Genomic DNA, 21,053 nt, shown 5'->3' with positions numbered 1-21,053 from the left:
GCAGCAGCCTGAAGACGGCTGACCGCGGCCATCAACACGCTCAGCTGTTCGCGATGAGTGGCCAGCTCCTCCTGCGTCCGTACACAGCAGCCACACATCCTATCCATCCTAAGAAGTCAATTTACTATAGAGTGTTAATAAACTTTTAAATAGACTGCTAATTCACTAAAGGCGGTTGATTATTGACTAAAGTGTGACTGCTAACCACTCCTTGTAGAAAACAAGGAAAATAGCACTACCTGTCTCTGGACTGTATTCAAAACAAACACTAGCACTACTAGCACTATGGCTGACTAAAGGGACTCTCTGACTGTATTCAAAACAAACACGAGATCTATGGAACACTTAATAGCACTCGACTATTAAAGCTTCCTAAAAGCAAAAACACGCAGAAGAAGAAGTGACAAGTAAGAAAAATACAGTTAATACCTAAATTAAGGTAGCTCGCTGCACAGCAGACGTGAAGCAGACGGCGGTTAGGGCGACACTCCGGTCTAACGAGGCCAAAACTGCTGTAGTGTCCTTAATTTCTCCTGTTGCTGCTACTCTTCTGGCAACCAGATCCTTTTCTGATTCGACAGGGGTTTTGTAAACAAGTTTGCTAATCTCTCGCGACACAAAAACTCCAAAAGGTCTAAATCAGGGGGCCGAGTAGACCGTGGTGCAGAACCATCTCTGCTGGTATACTTTTCTGGAAACTGTTGATTCAAGAACTGACCCACAGGACGACTGAAACCTGCCGGCGCCCCGCCGTGCTAGAAATGGCCCTAGACCGCACGGCTACCCCGCGCGGCTGACGTTTGAAAAACCCTGGGAAACACGCTGGCACAGGGGGTTCATCGATCAGAGAAACGTCTCTGATATTTTGTCACAGCAGCATAGACACTATCATTACAATACCCACACACAAACAACATGTCTGCCTATTGTGCATAGGCAAATGTATGCGGCATGTTGGTATTCATGTACACTATGGACTTGCTGAATTAAACAACACTCAAGCGTGAAAGGCACACGGCCTCACGATTGCATGTTGGGTACGTTTAGAGCTGTTGATTTTTTTCGATGTCACAGTGCTGCCATCGGTTGGAGAACCCCCAAACCTCTTGTAGGATGGATCAGTTATCTGTCGCACCATTATTCTGTCCACCACAACGCCTACACAGTATTTCAGTAAGTAGTACTCACACTTGTCTTCATATCCATTCTTCGATGTGTTTAGTCTTCAACTCGGCCACTTCCCTAGCTATAGAAAGTTGAACCCATGTTTATATTCAAGTGTCGAATCACCTCACACATTATGTGACATTCTACTTCAATCACCCTCTATGTATTGCTGTTGTTGTGACGTTTCCCTTATTAATGTGTTTTAATTTTATTGTTTGTTTTATTTGGAATATAAGCGCACTTGGCCAGCTTTTGTAAGCAGATTCAGATGTAAATGTAGCCCCTGACCGCATACTGAAGTTCCTGGAATGTCTGAACGTTTCTGGTAGTGAAATAGTACATCCCCACACACACATCGACGCCGAGCCGTCTGTTGGAACAATTCTTTTAAGTGTTCGATGTAATCTGATCACATTAAGTACAGCAATTCATTCCGACTCTTTTTAAACCCAAAACTGTTCCTTTCGCTCACCATTTTTAATAACTTATTTGACTGTAGCAGCAGACTTTAGATAAAAGAAATTCATAAATAACAGTCTGTGCGTGTATTGTCAACAATTTACTGTGTTTCCAGGAAGAAATAAACTTCGCAACATCTGAATAATTATTTTGTATGATATTAGGTCAAAAATTGTTCGTTTCCAGACAGACTCTAAAACCATAATATTTCTTTATTCTAAATAATTACCTCAGAATATATTCACCGTACTTGTGATTTGCAAATTACCTTTTCTGTGCCTCCGATAATGCTCTGATCTCTGTGAAAACAGCAGTCAACGTCCTGTACCATCTTGTTGCAGGACTGAGGGACATGGGTGAAGTCGCTGTTCTCCTCGGCTCGTGGGAAAGAGGGGAGAAGTACGCCACGAGTATTATAGAGGTAAGGAGGCTACAAACATCTAATATTTGCCTTCACAAATGGCCAGCTGAAGACCAGTATTTTGACACTACAGCTCCATTTGAAATTAGAATACCGTCACAAATTGTCTTCTGTTTTCTATTTTTGGAAATCGTTTATCACCGTTTTCACCTTTTGTGGTGAATGCATCGCCTGAACGAAGCGTGTTAACGATATTAAATTTTTGCATGTATAAAGATAGGTATGTCATGTAATTAATGTCATATAGCAATATCACATGGATGGGTTGAATAGCATCCTCCGATTATTTTACACTCACCCAGTTGTTCGCAAAACTTAGTTATTTTTGTGTATTGATTTATACCTCTCTATTGCGCAGTTTTGAGGTGTGAGGACGAATGTTATATACCAGTGCATTTTTTTAAAGTGCTGTTTTAAGAGGTGGTACTGTCACTCATAAATACCCCCTGGAGGAAATGTTTACAGCACAAATTATACAAAACATTAACTGTTACCCAATAAGAATACCCTGCAAGATCAATTTATCCAATGGATTATTCCAAACAGTGTGAGGTTGATCAAAAATTCAGTCTCGTGCCCTTCTGACACAGGTCAGATACTTCCTCCGACCGATGTTAATAAATACATACCACACGAACAAATTAAATGATGGAGGGAGAGCTATGCTGCTACTGAGAGGATAAATTCTGGACTTGACAAAACAGTTTGTTTGCAGTAAAACCCACATGATGAGCATGAACGAGAAATAAGCTACAGAGCGACCAGCGGGCAGATAAAAGCATGAAATGTCTGCAATTTATACTATCTTCTGCCTAATTCTTCCAAGCTGTGAATAACGCGATCTTAGATTTTCTACACCTTCACTTCCATAATGAAAAACTAGGAGAAGCTACTCCACTCAGATAATGTGAAACCACAGAGGAGAAAATTTTACAATTGATCCCAACAATTTGAAGTACATGCCCTGAATGATGGAGTGGGTGTCTATTTCACCGTCTCAGACAGCGAGATGGCGGCCTGCGGTTACGGCTCTCGAAGCATCCGGCGCTGCGAGCACGGCTGAGGCTCTGCGGTATTTTGAATACTGAAACTTAAATCCTTAGACAGCAGACTACTGTCCAGCTCTATCAAAATAGCTCCACAGCCAACAACCAAGGTAAGACGTGAACTCCCAACCGAAAAGAAGAATTTCAGAACCTCATTCAAAAATGGCTCTGAGCACTATGTGACTTAACATCTATGGTCATCAGTCCCCTAGAACTTTGAACTACTTAAACCTAACTAACCTAAGGACATCACACAACACCCAGCCATCACGAGGCAGAGAAAATCCCTGACCCCGCCGGGAATCTAACCCGGGAACCTGGGCGTGGGAAGCGAGAACGCTACCGCACGACCGCGAGATGCGGGCAGAACCTTATTAATCGTAAGTATACAACAGAGAAAGAGATCTCCACAGAACTGTATGCCAGACGCAAGACGAGAACTCACAACCTAGAGGCGGAGTTCAGAATCGTCTTAAACCAACAGCAAAGTTCTCTACTAGAACTACTACCTCTACACGAGCTATCACATGTAACCGAAGTTCTATACAGCCCAAGGGCGCTGATGGAAGTCTTCCCAGCTAGCTGGATCAGACAGATCTCTCTCTCGTTTCCCAAAAACTGCTGGCTGTCCAACTCATCTCTGGTAGAGCAGGCGAATCATAGTCTTAGTAACATTCTTTTCGGACTCCCACTCTCCTCCCTGTTAAACACCTCTGGTCAACTACAAACTCAAGTTTGGTTTCCTCCACTGTACTTTCTGGAACAAATTTTCTCTAATCTTACTTCAACTAATTTTATCTTCACCTACAGGAAACGAAGAACAGCCACATATCGATGGCTTGGTAAGAAATGATTGATTTTTCCTTCACTGGGCCGCAATTTAGGCTTTGTAGCCAATATGAAGAGAATGGTGAACTGAAAAATCAATAAAATGTACAGATCATACAGTACAGGGTATAAATGAAGAACATAACACTCGTTACATATTCTACAATCATTACGTCGATATCAAAATGTCAAACATGCCTGCATGATATGTCATCATCGATTTTTTTCTTTATTTTTATTTCATCCCCCTCGCCACATACAGGCGGAGGATGAACTATCAACTGTACATTCAATCCAATATTTAGCCAAAGGACAAGTAAAACTAAGAGTAAACAACACTTACCTAAAGCTGAGATACTTACAAGTGAATTCTACATCTACATCTACATTTATACTTCGCAAGCCACCCAATGGTGTGTGGCAGAGGGCACTTTACGTGCCACTGTCATTACCTCCCTTTTTGTTCCACTCACGCCTGGTCCTCACAGCTTTACTTCTGCCAGTATCTCGGTCGGGCACGCTGTTTTAATCTGCTAGGATGTTTCATATCAGCTCACACTCCGCCGCAGATTGAAAATCTCATTCTCGAAACATCCCCCAGGCTGTGGCTTAGTCATGTCTCCGCAATATCCTTTGTTTCAGGAGTGCTAGTTCTGCAAGGTTCGCAGGAGAGCTTCTGTTAAGTTTGGAAGGTAGGAGACGAGGTACTGGCAGAAGTAAAGCTGTGAGTACCGGGCGTGAGTCGTGCTTCGGTAGCTCAGATGGTAGAGCACTTGCCCGCGAAAGGCAAAGGTACCGAGTTCGAGTCTCGGTCGGGCACACGGTTTTAATCTGCCAGGAAGTTTCATATCAGCGCACAATCCGCTGCAGAGTGAAAATCTCATTCTAGGTTTAAGTAGTTCTAAGTTCTAGGGTACTAATGACCACAGCAGTTGAGTCCCATAGTGCTCAGAACCATTTTGGAAGGATGTGCTCTGGGAAAGGTCGTCTATGTCGAAGGGGAATGAGACTGGACATTGGGGATGGTGGGAGGTCTGAGGTATAAGGACAGAAGATTTATGCACGGAAACAAAGGGGTAGAAGTGGATTTTTAGACGCGAGACTGGAGAAGTAGTTGGGGGTGTTGGTGAGGACACACATTGAGTGGGGAAAGCTCTTACGGGAAAAATGGGGAGGGGAAAGGGGTCGGGAAATATGCTAATCGTTGAGGTGAGGTGGAAGGTGTGGTAAGACGAGGATTTTAGAGGTTTTCCACACTTCACGATATTAACCTGTGGAGAGGATAGTTGTTGGTATAAAGGAGTGCTTTCCAGAAGAAGAGTTAGTAGGAAGTGTAGAGTTGAGTATGGCACATGTCTGGTGCCAGTCCCGGCATTTTTTAACATTTAATAACTTCCTGGTGCACGTCTATATTTGTCAGTGGCATGTGAGTATATCTCAGTCATGAATCTGAAGTAAGAAGTGATGTTAGCAATGGGAGTCTCGGACAAGGAGTAGAGAGTGAGAGTATGGTTGCAGGGAGAGCAGGGTGCTAAGCGTATATGGCCTTGGGGGGCATTACAGACTGTTCATAACATTGTTTATTGCTGTCATTTCTTCGCTGACTTTTGTCTAAGAGCAATTTGAACTTATTGTTCATTTGCCCTCGCTACGAGAAAATTTTAAATAAGTTCCTAATTTTCAATTTCTTCGTTTTGAAGAACTTATTATACGGATACTATATTGTTTTTAGGCTAAGCCTCGAGGAACAGTAATGAGTCGGACTGAGGTACAAAGAGCTAGGGAGACACATTTTTTGCGCAGACGAAGCAACAGAAATTATGTGGACAATGATAATAATAATTTTTTGTTATTTTGAAAGATTCATTTAAATGTGCACTGAACGCAATAGCAAATAACTGTGAGAATTATAACAGGTTTGATGAATTTACAGTGAAGATTTTTTTAGTGCAAAACATTTCGCATCTGATATTGTTTTACGTGATACAAGGGCACTCACGTTGTGTTGTTACAAGTGAAAAATTAATTTGCCGCCATTAAAATAAAAAATTATTTTTCAATGCACTGCATCAAGGATACACTCCAAATGATCGAACAATTCAAGAGAAATCAAAGAGTTATTTCAATAAAAGGAAATGATCGAATTTCGATCACTTGTGATACTAGTTATTATTATTTCTCCCCATGATTTACTAATTTTAGAACTCAAAAATATAATAACTACTTCATTAATCATGTAGAAAAATAATGAAAAGCAAAGATTAATGTTAGGAGTGGCTTTCTCACCGCTAGGGCACTAGTGTCGTTCCAACTGTGAGGCGGTAACAGCTTTCACAGCAGTCAGTGTCACGACTGTGTATGTTAAGGTACCTTTACATTTGGGATTTGTATCGACAGAAGCATGCGCGACACATGTACACGTCTCTGGTACATGTATCGCGACTTGCATCAGCGCGCTACTCGCAAGTCATACATGTACGATCGTGCGTTTACAGCTGGCGATTTATATTTAAGCTTTCGGTGGTGCAGAGCTATGTGGAAGACATCACATTTTTATGTGTCGGCATGCTTGCCCTTTTGAAAAAGAAGAATGAAAACCCACAAAACGCTACGAATGCAACAATAGATTACGGAGAACACTCAAGATCAAATAGGCACTTGTAATCAAACATGGCGGCACAGAACAAAGAAAGACTGGTACTGCTCCTACCCAACTTCTGCAACTTGTCTAGTACATCGCGGAAAGGGTATATACAAAATGTGTAACCGACTTGTATACGCAGGAAGGTCCTCATAAAAGTCGGGTGAACTTTTATATGACAAAAAATGATAATTAGTTGAAACCCTCAGCTGCCGACAGGTGTTGTTGATATACCTCGACGGGGATGACTGTAAATAAATGCCCGACCAGGACTCGAACCCAGGATCTCCTGCTTACGTGGCAGACGCTCTCTCCATTTTTTTTCCGTTATTGATCGTTATGTTTGGTCGTTGCGGACGTCGCAAGACATCCTGTTCACGTTCGGTGGTTGATCCTTCCACTCAGTTTTTTATTACAGAGGCCAACCGGCTCTCTGACCGAACACGCTGAGCTACCATGCCGGTGTCCATTTGAGCCACCGAGGACACAGATGAATATCGCGACTGCTGGGACTTATCCCTTGCACGCTTCCCGTGAGATCACCATTCCCAACTGTCCACAATTCTACATATGGAATGTACCTAAGAGATATTTGCCCATCCATTCATTACTCGCGCACACTTTGGCGCTTCCCGTAAGAGTTCGGGCAATCTGTGCGCATTCGCACAGACGAAGGTCAATGGCTGGATAGCCCTTAGCTATATATATCCAGATAGTAACTGTTCTCGGAAAAACAGATACCATTGATGGCCGTGCAGCTTCTCTAGAATAAATGATAATTAGTTGAAACCCTCAGCAGCCGACAGATAATGTTGATATACCTCGAGGGGGACAGCTGAAAATATGTGCCCCGACCTGGATTCGAACCCGGGATCTCGTGCTTCCATGGCAGTCCCTGCAGTCGTGCTATTCATCTGTGTCCCTGGTGGCTCAGATGCATAGAGCGTCTGCAGGGACTACCATGTAAGCAGGACGTCCCGGGTTCGAATCCCGGTCGGGGCACATATTTTCAGCTGTCCCCATTGAGGCATATCAACAACACCTGTCGGCAGCTGAGAGTATAACTAATTATCATTTATTCTAGAGAAGCTGCACGGTCATCAATGGTATCTGTTCTTTCGAGAACCGTAACTACTTCATATATTTTGTATGAGATGTTGTATCGCGACAAAAAATGGTTCAAATGGCTCTGAGCAGTATGGGACTTAACATCTATGGTCATCAGTCCAATAGAACTAAGAACTACTTAAACCTAACTAACCTAAGGGCAGCACACAACACCCAGTTATCACGAGGCAGAGAAAATCCCTGACCCCGCCGGGAATGTATCGCGACATGTCAAATTGACATGACGCTCATACAAGTTACGGGACATGTATGTTAGTGTAAACGTACGTCTTGATGTGCTACTCCTGTGACACGAGCGATGAACCGTGCAGGTGCTAAATCACTGGTCGACGGGCTGGCTGGACTGGAACCTGGCGCTGAACACGTCGGGCGGGCCCAACTGGGTGAACAACAACGTGGACTCGCCGGTGATCGTGAACGCGACGGCGGATGAGTTCTACAAGCAGCCCATGTTCTACGTGCTGGGCCACTTCTCGCGCTTCGTGACGCGCGGCTCGGTGCGGCTGCAGCTGGACGCGCAGCTGCCGGCCGCCGCCTCGCTGGACAGCGTCGCCCTGGAGACGCCGCAGGGCCGCACCGTGCTCGTGCTCTCCAACAAGTAAGCCGCCTCCTCCTCCTTCTTCTACACTTCCAGAGTCAGACATTTGCCTGGACCGATACTCACCTTTCCTATGGTCTTACTCAGTTTCTTTACGTTTGTACACTACTGGCCATTAAAATTGCTACACCACGAAGAAATGCAGATTATCAATGGGTATTCATTGCACAGATATATTATACTAGAACTGACATGTGATTACATTTTCAAGCAGGGAGCATAGATCATGACAAATCAGTACCCAGAACAACCACCTCTGGCCGTAATAACGGCCTTGATACGCCTGGGCATTGAGTCAAACAGAGCTTGGATGGCGTGTACAGGTACAGCTGCACATGCAGCTTCAACACGATATCACAGTTCATCAAGAGTAGTGACTGGCATATTGTGACGAGCCAGTTGCTCGGCCACCATTGACCAGACGTTTTCAATTGGTGAGAGATCTGGAGAATGTGCTGGCCAGGGCAGCAGACGAACATTTTCTGTATCAGAAAGGCCCGCACAGGACCTGCTACATGCGGTAGTGCCTTATCCTGCCGCACTGTAGGGTTTCGTAGAGATCGAATGAAGGGAAGAGCCACGGGTCGCAATACATCTGAAATGTACCGTCCACTGTTCAAAGTGCCATCAACGCGAACAAGAGGTCACCGAGACGTGTAACCAATGGCACCCTATACCATCACGCCGGGTGATACGCCATTATGGCGCTGACGAATACACGCTTCCGATGTGCGTTCACCGCGATGTCGCTAAACACGGATGCGACCATCATGATGCAGGATTCATCCGAAAAAATGACGTTTTGCCATTCGTGCACTCAGGTTCGTCGATGAGTACACCATTGCAGGCGCTCCATTCTGTGATGCAGCGTCAAGAGTAACCGCATCCATGGTCTCCGAGCTGATAGTCCATGCTGCTGCAAACATCGTCGAACTGTTCGTGCAGATGGTTGTTGTCTTGCGATGTCCCCATGTGTCGACTCAGGGATCGAGACGTGGCTGCACGATCCGTTACAGCCATGCGGATAAGATGCCCGTCATTTCGACTGCTAGTGATACGAGGCCGTTTGAATCCAGCACGGCGTTCCGTATTACCCTCCTGATCCCACCGATTCCATATTCTGCTAACAGTCATTGGACCTCGACCAACGCGAGCAGGAATGTCGCGATACGATAAACGACAATCGCGATAGGGTACAATCCGACCTTTATCAAAGTCGGAAACGTGATGGTATGCATTTCTCCTCCTTACATGAGGCATCACAACAACGTTTCACCAGGCAACGCCAGTCAACTGCTGTTTGTGTATGAGAAATCGGTTGGAAACTTTCCTCATGTCAGCACGTTGTAGGTGTCGCCACCGGCGCCAACCTTGTGTGAATGCTCTGAAAAGTTAATCATTTGCATATCACAGCATCTTCTTTCTGTCGGTTAAATTTCGCGTCTGTAGCACAGCATCTTCGTGATGTAGCAATTTTGATGGCCAGTAGTGTAGTTTACGATTTTGACAGGTAATCTTGGCTACTTATCCTCTTAATGTGTGTCACTTCCATTTCTATGAGGATTTTATTTGAAACCTCGTAGCAGATTAAAATTGTATGCCGGACCGAGACTCGAACTCGGGACCTTTGCCTTTTGCGGGCAAGTGCTCTACCACCTTTTTTTTTATTGCCTTTCGCAGGCAAGTGCTCTACCATTTTTTTTTAATAAAGAAAATATTAAGCACCGCACAAGGTTTGTACCTTTCGCTTACTGACCCAACGCCTGTTTTTTTTTTTTTTAAACAAAGAAAATATTAAGCTCCGAAAGAGGTTTGAACAAAGAAGCTTTTGCCTAGCAGCCAAACACCTTTTTTTTATGGCAGACACACTATCCACCTTTTTTTTTTTGCAATAACAAACATAAACTGCTTCTAGCATTTTTTTTAAATATATAAGACGATGACTTCATAAAATAAAATTTTTCTGGGAAACGTAAATAAGTGGACTTTCCACTTTTTTTTACATAAGAGTGAAAAAAATCCTGCTTCTGTCATGACAAAACAACAACGGTCTACGTTCCTCTTTCAGGCGCGTACCTCGCTAATCCCGTCATACCTCGCGTTGGTGTCGGGTACGTCTTCACGTGTGTTTGTGGATCCTCTCCACTGTCCTGGTCCTTTCTTGTTCTAATACTTATAGACAATAATTACATTCTCCTACCCGGGACACCCCAACTGGGTGGGGAATCAAGCAAGGCACTCCCTAAAAAATTTGCGTAATATGTTCTATATCTCGGATGTGTCATAAGCTGTGAGTGATGTTCCTGTAATAAGGCCCAGAAGTCAAGCACATTCTTACTGCCGTCTCGGAAAAGATAACGCACAGTCAAACCTCGAATCCAAGTCACTGCGTTTGTCTTTGTTCGGGGATATTATGTCCTATCTGAGAGAATTAATGTGCGTGGTTCTACTGTTTGCGGCCCCACCCGAAGGAGGAAGGCGATCATTTTTTTGACCAAACACCATACGTCCGTACGTCCGCCAAAGGACCGCATATCAGGCGATGCACCTCTGTGTCTATAACATTGCACTGCGGACACAGTGGCTCGTCCGCCATATGAATTGTATGCAACCTGGAACGAGTCACGTATTTCCCATTTACCACCTGATACCACAGTGCGCGCGTTCCCGTATCAAGGTGTGGATGGTGCACTGTACGCCATACCACTGACCACTTAACTGTTGGTTGGCGGCGCTCTACGGCATTGTTCGGCCGTCGTCGAGTCAAGATGTGATATATATCACGTGCCGTTGCCGTCCTGGTAGTCGGTAGTTCCATATGTACATAACTGTGTTCTACAAAAAAGGTTCGCATATGGGTAAGCGATGGTGAGATGTGAGCCACCGCTACTAGAGCCGAACGCGAAGGTGGAGCGAGTTCGTCTATCAAGGTGCCCGTCAGACATGTCTGGTGTCGTGTCCACATCTTTATCATTGTGGTTACATAAATAGCCACTGCTCGGTCGCGTACGTGGACTAGTCCAAGACCTCCACGACTACGAGGAAGGGTGAGGGTTTCGTATCCTACCTTAAAAAGCAGACCCGTGCTCACAAAATATCCTAGTGCCGCCAGGATTCGGCGGGCCAGCACCACCGGTATAGGAAGAACTTGTGCCAGGTGGGGGATGCGAGAGGCTAGATAAGTGTTGGCAAAGGTGACCCGTTGTATCATATCCAGTGCCCTTAACCTGTGACTTCGGACACTCGCACGAATTGTTTGCAGAAGATGTCTGTAACTCAGTGCCGCCGTGCGTCGAACGTCTGTAGTGAAGATAATTCCTAGGCATTTCATCTTGTTGATCGGCTGTAATGGTGCTACACTTCCTGTCGGGAGTCCTCTCCCGATGTTCATCGCTCCCGACTTTGCCATGTTCAGGCGACTTCCCGTAGCCATACAATACAAATTAATCCAATGCAAGGAGGCTCTTGCCTCGTCGCCTGACCATGCTAAAAACACTAGGTCATCTGCGTACGTTCGGCATATAAACTTGTTGTGCCTTATCGTCATTCCTTGGAGTCGATTCCGGAGCCCGCAGAGCAGGGGCTCGACAGCGATGGCATACAATATCGTTGACAGTGGGCACCCTTGTCTGACCGATCGTGAGATGGTGATGGGCCCCACCAAGCGTCCATTGACGAGCACTTTGGATGCGGCTCCGTGGAGTAGTCTCATAACGATTGTGACAAAACTTTCCGGAAACTTCATTTTTGTCATAACTTCCGTGAGATAAGCATGACTCAGCTTGTCAAATGCGCGATCGAAGTCTATCGATACCAATACAGCCCGGAGACGACATGTTGATGCCAGTGCGATAACATCGCGGTAGTCACTGAGTGCCGTTTGTATACTGCTGTCTCCTCCTAGCTGGGTTTGGTCTAGTGAAATCACTTGGCGTATTACGCGTTTAAAGCGTGCTGCAAGTATCCTGGCGTAGATCTTGTAGTCGCCATTAAGAAGGGTCAGTGGCCGGTAGGCCTGTATCCCTGTGCCGCCAGATGGTTTGTGGATGGGGATGATCATTCCTTCCACGAAGGCGGGTGGAAGAGGCACGTTGGGAGACATCAATTCGCAGTACATGGCAGTCCATCGTGGAATCATGAGATCTTTAAATGTAGGATAGAACTCTAACGGAAACCCGTCGGGCCCCGGCGATTTGTGCGACGCACCCATATCAATCGCTTCCATTACGTCGTCAACTGTGATTTCACCTGTTAACTCCAGGTTGGCCGACTCGTCGAGACACGCGGAGAGCGTTCGTCGGACCTCCTGAAAGGCTGGCTGATCGTGTTCCGCTTCTTCATAGAGATGACCGTAGTGTTCCACGAAAGCGTTGGCAATATCTTTTTGCGTTGTCATGCGGTGACCATCTGGCAGTACGACCGTCTGTATTAAGGTTCTGCGGCTACGTTGTTTTTCTCTGATAACGTGATACATCGACGGTGATTCTCCACGGACTCGTTCAAAGGCCCTTGCACGGATTGCGACTCCCTCCAGACGGCGGCGCGTTATGGAAATTATTTGGGCCTGTGCTCGTTTTATACCGGCTCGACGCTCCTGTGAAGGTGCTTGTACAGAAAGTTCGCGGAGCATCGTGAAATAAAATTCCGTCGTGTGTCGCCTCCACATCATCTGCTCTCTTCCGTATGCAATTAACGCTCGGCGCAATGCAGGCTTAACGCATTCCAGCCACCACTGCAACGTCGCCGGATATGTCGGGAGGTGTCGTTCACACACGTGCCAAGCGTCTTCGACTATGCGTCTGCACTCAGGTTCCCTGAGGTGTGCTGTATTCAGTTTCCAAACACTGCGACTCCTCCAAACTTGTTGACGACTCAGGGAGACCGTGAAAATATATGCTATGTGATCTGAAAAGGCGACAGGCCACAATTCCGCATCGAGGATCGCAGGTTCGAGACGACGTGTTACGTAAATGCGATCGAGCCGACTTGAAGAGTGACTCGTGACGTAGGTGTATCCACGTCTGTCGCCATGTATCTTCTCCCATGTATCAATGAGATTCATGTCCTGTATGAGTTGTCGCAGCTCCGGGCATGAAGTATAACGTGGGTGTTGATCTCTTGGTGCGAGCACGCAGTTGAAGTCGCCTCCATATAAGACATGTTCACACCGACCTAAGAATAGTGTTGCAATCTCCTCTGCGTAAAATCGGAATCGGTCGCGCCGTCTGTCGGACCCCGACGGTGCGTAAATGTTAACGACCCGTACTCCCAGCACTGTGAGAGCCAGTCCTCGCGCTGACGGCAGGTACACCACGTCCTCGGCTACTATGCCGCTACGTAGAAGTATCGCTGTTCCGCTGCCGCCGTCGGTAGTAGGTGTAGTGTACGTATCGTGCTCATAGAGGTCGGGGAAGCTCTCAACACATACTTCCTGCAGCAGAACGATGTCGACGTCTGACGCATGCAACATGTCTCGTAATAACTGCAATTTTACAGGCGCTCTGATCGTATTAATATTAATAGAGGCTGTTCGATATGCCTGCCGCTGTTCCTCTGTGCGTAAAGCGTACATGAACGCTTATGTTAATTTGTGTGCTGCTGCCCGGTGACCTGCTGTCTGTGCGTCAATCTGCATCTTCTGCGCGGTTAACATCCGGTGGACGCAGCACTCGCCATTGCGGGTGCGTCGTCAGTGTGTGGGTCAGCATCGGATTCGTCGGCCCAGTTACTGTGCTGGAGGTCCAGCTCCCGTCGCGTCTCTCAGGCCGGGCTGACCGAAGGCGGTGGCGTTGCTGCGTTGGGTGGAGGGTCTCCTTCCGTCGGCTTTCCGTCCTGTGTGTCTGTATTCAACCCCTGTCTAGCGTGATTCGCGTCGTACTGCTGTGTGGGGGGTAGAACCTCCCGTTGCGCATCCGGATGCACTGTATCGACGTTACACCCAAGTTCGTCTGACATGGACTGCAGTAAGCAGGTATCCGACGGCGCTAGCCGTCGTTTCTTGTGGCGCTTCGGTGACCGTTGTTTGCGCGTGTGCGCCTCCGTATCCGAGTGCGGAAGTGACTCCCGGTGCTCAGGGACGAAAGCAGCTGTCGGCACAACCGCAGGATCAATTTCCATATCTCCTACCGATCCTTTCCGCTCGGTTAAGGGCGTCGTCGGCGCCGGAGCGGAAGAAGTGTGCGTCGTTTCGTCACTGGAGGCGGTCTCTGCTGCAGTCGGTTGCCGTAAACTGTCAGGATTCTGTACCTGGTCATTCTTCGGGATGGGACCTGTTCGAAATGCGTCCGCATACGTTAGTGGCAGCGGCGTCAACGTGGACGTAGGTACGGGTTCGTCATTTGGAACTTGCACTATCCTCAGCTGCATACATTCGGAACGCACGTGGCCCTCTTTCCCGCATCCTGGGCATGTTTTGGGTTGTCCATCGTAGATGACTATAGCTCTGCATCCGCCGATGAACAAGTACGAGGGTACATGTTGTGTCAGTTCTATTCTGATTTGACGCACCCCATTGAGAACGGGGTAAGTCGTGAAGTTGGACCATTTTTCCTGAACGTGGCTGAGCACTCTTCCATACGGGAGTAAGGCGTCAATGACCAAGTCAGACGGAACCTCGAAGGGAAGTTCGAAAATGCGTATGTTTCGTAAGCCCAGTCCTGCATGATCAATAGTTACTTCTCCAACATGTCCATCAGAGTGACGAAATTTGAGTCCATGTTTAGTATCTCGGATGATTCTGTCACATACTGCATCGTTAATCAGCTTGACGTAAACGACACTGTTCACTATGGAGAGGTGGATTCCGATAAGTTCGTTGTAGTCAAGTTTAACTTCGTCTCGTAGGAACCTTTCTATTTCGTAGGCTTTCGGTCTCGCATATACATTCGAAAAACTAATCTTGAGAGTCGACTTTCGGTATGCATGTGCCATTCTGTATCGAGTCGTCTAAACGCGCGAGTACGCCCAAGAGGTAAACAACTGCGCGAGCGCGAACTACTCCGGCAGGGACGTAAACAGACGTCCGTGCCGTAGCACCGCCGAAGGCAGACTGCACCTAAGCTACCCAAGCACGACTGACGACCCATCCTGACAGCTTCAATTCTGCCAGTACCTCGTCTCCTATGTTCCAAATATTGCAGAGACATGGCTTAGACACAGAAGGGGTGATGTTTACAGAATGAGATTTTCACTCTGCAGCGGAGTGTGCGCTGATATAAAGCTGTGAGGACGGATCGTCAGTCCTGCTTGAGTAGCTCAGACGGTGGAGCACTTGCCCGCGAAAGGCGAATGCCCCGAGTTCGTGTCTCGGTCCGCCACACTGTTTTAATCTGCCAGGACTTTTCATATCAGCGCACCCTCCGCTGCAGAGTGAAAATCGTATTCAGGATTTTATTTGTTAATTAATAAATGTTCAATTTATTCCTAATTCTCTTCATTCTTAATTCTGTCTAACCTATTATATTATTTTACTACTCCGAGAAATTTCATTGCTTCTGACCTAATTCTTATCTCTTGTTACTTACGTATGACTCATGATTCACTTCCGCACAATACCATGAGGCGTGGGATATCTCGTAATACTGTGACAGCCCTCATTTCGCCCGGCGTAGTGCAACAACTCGACTTGGCATGGACTCAGATAGTCGTTGCAATTCCCCGGAGAAAGATTGAGCCATACTGCCTCTATAGCCGTCAATAATCCCGAAAGTGTTGCCGGAGCAGCATTTTGTGCACGAACTGACCTCTTGATCACGCCCCACAAATTGTCGATGGGATTGTTTTCTGTCGATCTCGGTAGCCAGATCATTCGCTCGAACTGTCCAGTCATGGGTGCACTGCCATCCATAAGCATTCCATTATTGTCTGGGAACATGAAGACCATGAACTGCTGCAATTTGTCTCCAAGTAGCCGAACATAACGGTTTCCAGTCAATTATCGATTCACATGGACCAGAGGACCCAATTCATTCGCTGCAATCGCAGCCCACACCATCACGGAGGCACCACCAGCTTGTAGAGTGCCTTGTTGACAACATTGATTGATGACTTAGTGGGGCCTGCGCCTCACTCGAATCCTACCATTAGCATTTACAAACTGAAACCGGAACTCATCTGACCGGGCCACGGTTTTCCAGTCGTCTAGCATTCAACTGATATGGTAACGAGCCCAGGAGAGGCGCTGCAGGCGATATCGTGCTTTCAGCAAAGGCACTCACCTCGGTCGGGTGCTGCTATAGCTCATTGACACCAAATTTCGTCCCACTGTCCTGACCGATACGTTCAGCGTATGTCCCACATTGATTTCTGCGGTTATTTCACTCAGTGCTGCTTGTCTGTTAGCACTGACAACTGTGCCCAAACGCCGCTGATCTCGGTCGTTAAGTGAAAGCCGTTGGCTACTGCGTTGTCTGTAGTGAGAGGTAATGCCTGAAACTTGGTATTCTCGGCACACGCTTGGCACGGAAGATACCGGAATATTGAATTCTCAAACGATTTCCGAAATGGAATGTCCTAAGCGTCTACCTCCAACAACCATTCCGCATTCAAAGTCTGTTAATTCTAATCGTGCAGCCATAATCACGTCGCAAACCCTTTTAAGTTAATCACCTGAGTACTAAAGACAGCTCCGGCAATGCATTGCCCTGTTATACCTTGCGTACCCCGCCATGTGTGTCTGTGCACATTGCTATCGCATGACATTTGTCACCTCAGGGTAAACTAGGAACAGCCATGGTCTTAAAATATTTTAATCTCCTCTCTCTTTGTGTTTGTTTACTTTCTCTCTCTCTCTCTCTCTCTCTCTCTCTCTCTCTCTCTCCGTCTCTGTGTGTGTTTCTCTTTGTCTCACTCTCTGTTCCTCACACGCACAAACACACACACTGTCTGACAAAAAAGTGAAGCAGCCATAAAGCATCGTCGGATCTCAGTGTAATTTAGTACACACACACACACACACACACACACACACACACACACACACACACACACACCAATGGCTTGCTTGTAAATAGAATTGCAGTTCTCTGTGACACATGGAGCGGCTACCAGAGTGCATTAGTGCGACTTACAACCTTCTTAATCTACTTACTGTATCCATCTCTTGGTCTCTCTCTACAGTTCCCCCCCCCCCCCACCCTTCCCTCCAATTGGTGATTCCTTGATGTCTCAGTGTCTGTCCTATCAACTGATCCCTTCTCCTAGTCAGATTGTCATAAAGTTCTATGCTCACCAATTCAGCTCAGTTCCTCCTCACTCGTTATGGGATCTACCCATCTAACCTTCAACATTCTTCTGTAGCAGCATGTTTCAAAAGCCTCTATTACCTTTTTGTCTAAACTGTTTATCGTCCATATTTCACTTCCAGACATGATTACACAGCATACATATACTTCCACAAAAGACTTCAACACACTCAACTCTCTATTCGGTGTTAACAAATTTCTTCTTCAGAAATGCTTTTCTTGCCATTGCCAGTCAACACTTTATACCCTCTCTGCTTCGGCCTTCATCAGTTATTTAACAGTACAAATAGCAAAACTCCTCTACTACTTTAAGCGTCTCGTTTCCTAATCTAACTCCCTGACCTTCCCCTGAATCAATTCGACTACATTCCATTATCCTTGTTTTTTATGTCCATCTTATTTCCACATTTCAAGACACTATCCATTCTGTTCAACTGCTCTTCCGAGTCTTTTGCCGTCTCTGACAGAATTAGTGTCATCGGGAGATCTCAAAGTCTTTATTTCTTCTCCCTGAACTTTAATTCCTTCTCTTAATTTTTCTTTGGGTACCTTTACTGCTTGCTCAGTATACAGATTTAATAACACAGGTGATGAGCTACAAACCCATATCAATCCGTTCTCAATCGCTGCCTGGGCCTTGTTTCGATTTACGTCTTTCAGTGCTCTATAAAATTCTTCTCGCCATATCATGCCTCTCACCTTGTCTTCATCTACGCACTGTTCCATTTCTAGAACATTGCCTGCAAATCATTTCCCATGTATAGACCATCTACTTACTCCTACCACCATTCAGATTTCCATTCTTTGCTTAGGACTGGTTTTCCATATGACTCTTAGTACAGGGTGATTATACCTAAAGTTTAACTTTCAAGACGCTGTATAACAACACCACTGGTCAAAATGATGTCAAATTGCAACGGAATATTATCGGAAAAGAGGGAAAACGTATAGAAGAAGAAAAAAAATAGTGTGAAAATTGATCAATGGATGGTGCTGTATGTGTCAGAATACGTAAAGGAAAACACCTGTCATGCGCACTACCCATTGAAGTTGGTATAAACACGCCGGGTACACGGTTTTTCCTCCTTTCGCGTCTGCGATGTTCGCCATGACTGTCTCAATGCAGGATCGCTCTCTGCTTGTAAGGCTGTATTTCAAGAATGATGACTTTGCACACGTCGCTCTGTAGAAGTCCCGGACACTGAAGGGTTTGAAAAAAGGCGTTAGTCCGATGACTATCGTGGGTCTGGAGAAAATAATTCGGAAATTCGGAAAGGCGGGTTCTTTTGGTGTGCAACCTGGTAGAGGGAGGAAACGAATTGATTCAAAGTCAGTGGAAGCAGTGGTCACAGCAATAGAGGAGGAGAAGAGTGGGAGTGTGCAAACGTGTAGTGCTCGGAGGATTGCCTGAACAATAGACATACCCGTGAGCATGGTGCATAAAATCCCACGAAATATCCTTCTTTGCTATCCATTCAAAATTAACCATGTGCACGAGCTGCTTCCTGTTGACCTTCCAGCAAGGGAGAACTTTATTTTATGATTTCTTGCTCGCATGGAACTGGACAATGATTGGCCGCGGAAGATTTTTTGGGCAGACGAGGCCCACTTCCGTCTGATAGGATATGTCACTACACAGAGTTGTCGAATATGGGAAACGGAAAATTCACACGCAGATCAATCAGTACCAGTTCATCCTGAAAAGGGTTTATGTCATCATTTATCATAGGGCCATATTTTTTCGAAGAGACGGGTGCTTCCGGTCCTGTTACCTGTACCGTCACTGGTAAGCGCTATGAGTGTCCTCTGCGCAACCACGTCATTCCAGCTCTCCAACAGCGTGGATGTGTGGATGGGATCATTTTTATGCGAGATGGCGCACCTCTGCACATTGAAAATCCAGTTAAGCAGCTGCTGAAGAGCCATTTCGGAAATGCTAGAATTATCAGCCGCCACTTCCCTACAGCCTGGCCGTCTCGATCACCTGACTTCTGGCTGAGGGGCTATCTGAAAGACGTTGTGTTCAGTGTACCAATTGCAAACAGAGCTGCATTGAAGGCACGCATTGCGCAAAACATTTTGAACGTTTTGATCAGTTGTGGAACATGCTGTTTCTCGATTTCAACTTGTTACAGAAAACGGTGGACAGCATATTGAAAATGTTTTGCTCCAGTCACACGGAAATTAACAATCCGATTTGATTTTGACTGATGCTTCTCATGCGGTTTTTGGCCTCAGGACAATTAAAAACAGAATTTTCCCATCCGATGTGATATGACCTTGCCGTGGTGGTTGGACTTACGTAATTAACAGTATCACATCTGTACAAGCATGCACACTGAATAGTACAATTTGTTTAACGTCAAACGTACACCTTAGGCATTGTTGTATGATTCATATGTCATTTGCAGTCGACCATTGTTAAATTATGATGCTTACAGCGCCATCTATTGCTACATTTTGTAACCATTTATTTTACTTCTGCCATACGTTGTCCCCCTTCTCCGATAATATTCCGCTGAAATTTGACATCATTGTGACCAGTGGAGTTATGTCTATAGCGGTTTGAAAGTTCAATTATAATCACACTGTATGTATACAGCTGCTCCTCTTTTCTCTTTAATTTTTCGGTAAGTGGTATCTATCTTTCACACAATGAAACAAGCTTCTAAATGGCTACATTTATACTCTACTCATTCCTGCTCAGGCATTTTTCATCTCTGATTAGTAAACTTTTATGTTCCCTTTCGCCTGCTTCATTTGTTGCATTGTTATATGTTATCCTTTCATCAGCTAAAGTCAATATCTCAGGTGTTATCCAAGGATTTCTACTAGTCGTGCCGTGGTGCTCTGTTGGCTTCACTATTTCATCTCTCAAAAGAACGCATTCGTCTTCTATCGTAACCCTTTCCCCTGTTCTAGTCAATCACTGCCCAATGCTCTCGTAGCAACCTCTGTTTCTTTCAACTTATCCAGGTTCCAGCTCCTTAAATTCCTTTTTGCGATTTCTCTACTTTTAATCTACAGTTCATAACCAATAAATTGTGGTCAGAGTCCACACCTGAACCTGGAAATGTCCCTGAACATGATTCAGATAACCTTCCGTTTCACACGCTGTTTTCCCTTAGTAAGGGTTGCCCTGTTAAATGTAGAAGGCGACGATTTAGAATACATTGAACCCGAGCTGCTTACTCACTTCATGTTACAAGAAAATTGCACTGTTACGTTTTTAAGGGTATAAAAGAAATTAACGAGGGCTATTCGGAAAGTAAGTTTCGATCGGTCTCGAAATGGAAAACGCTATGAAAACAAAAAAAGTATTTCATCTGCAACATTTAACTAGAACGTCTAGCTATTTTTCTACATAGTTGCCGCTCCGACTTAGACTTTTTCGTAGAGTTGTGCTAACTTTCCAATACCAATACTCTCGTCATAGAAGATAGCCACTTGTATTTTCCGCCAATATTCTACGTTGGTCTAGATGTCTTCAAAGTCAGCAGTTCATGTAAGCAGAGATGAAACT

General features: G+C 45.7%; 1 protein-coding gene across 1 annotated transcript in view; it reads left to right on the top strand.

Moving 5' to 3' along the window:
• The window catches only part of LOC126342759 (lysosomal acid glucosylceramidase-like), a 170,938-nt gene that overhangs the window by 134,685 nt on the left and 15,200 nt on the right, over positions 1–21,053 (top strand). Inside the window, exons 8-9 of the mRNA XM_050001882.1 lie at positions 1,968–2,047; positions 8,002–8,288. Coding sequence (XP_049857839.1) covers positions 1,968–2,047; positions 8,002–8,288 — 367 coding nt within the window. The remainder of the gene's footprint in view (positions 1–1,967; positions 2,048–8,001; positions 8,289–21,053) is intronic.

This window comes from Schistocerca gregaria, chromosome 1 (assembly GCF_023897955.1).
Source record: "Schistocerca gregaria isolate iqSchGreg1 chromosome 1, iqSchGreg1.2, whole genome shotgun sequence".
NCBI lineage: Eukaryota > Metazoa > Arthropoda > Insecta > Orthoptera > Acrididae > Schistocerca > Schistocerca gregaria.
Note: the sequence above shows the minus strand (reverse complement) of the source record. Positions and strands in the feature narration are given on the sequence as shown.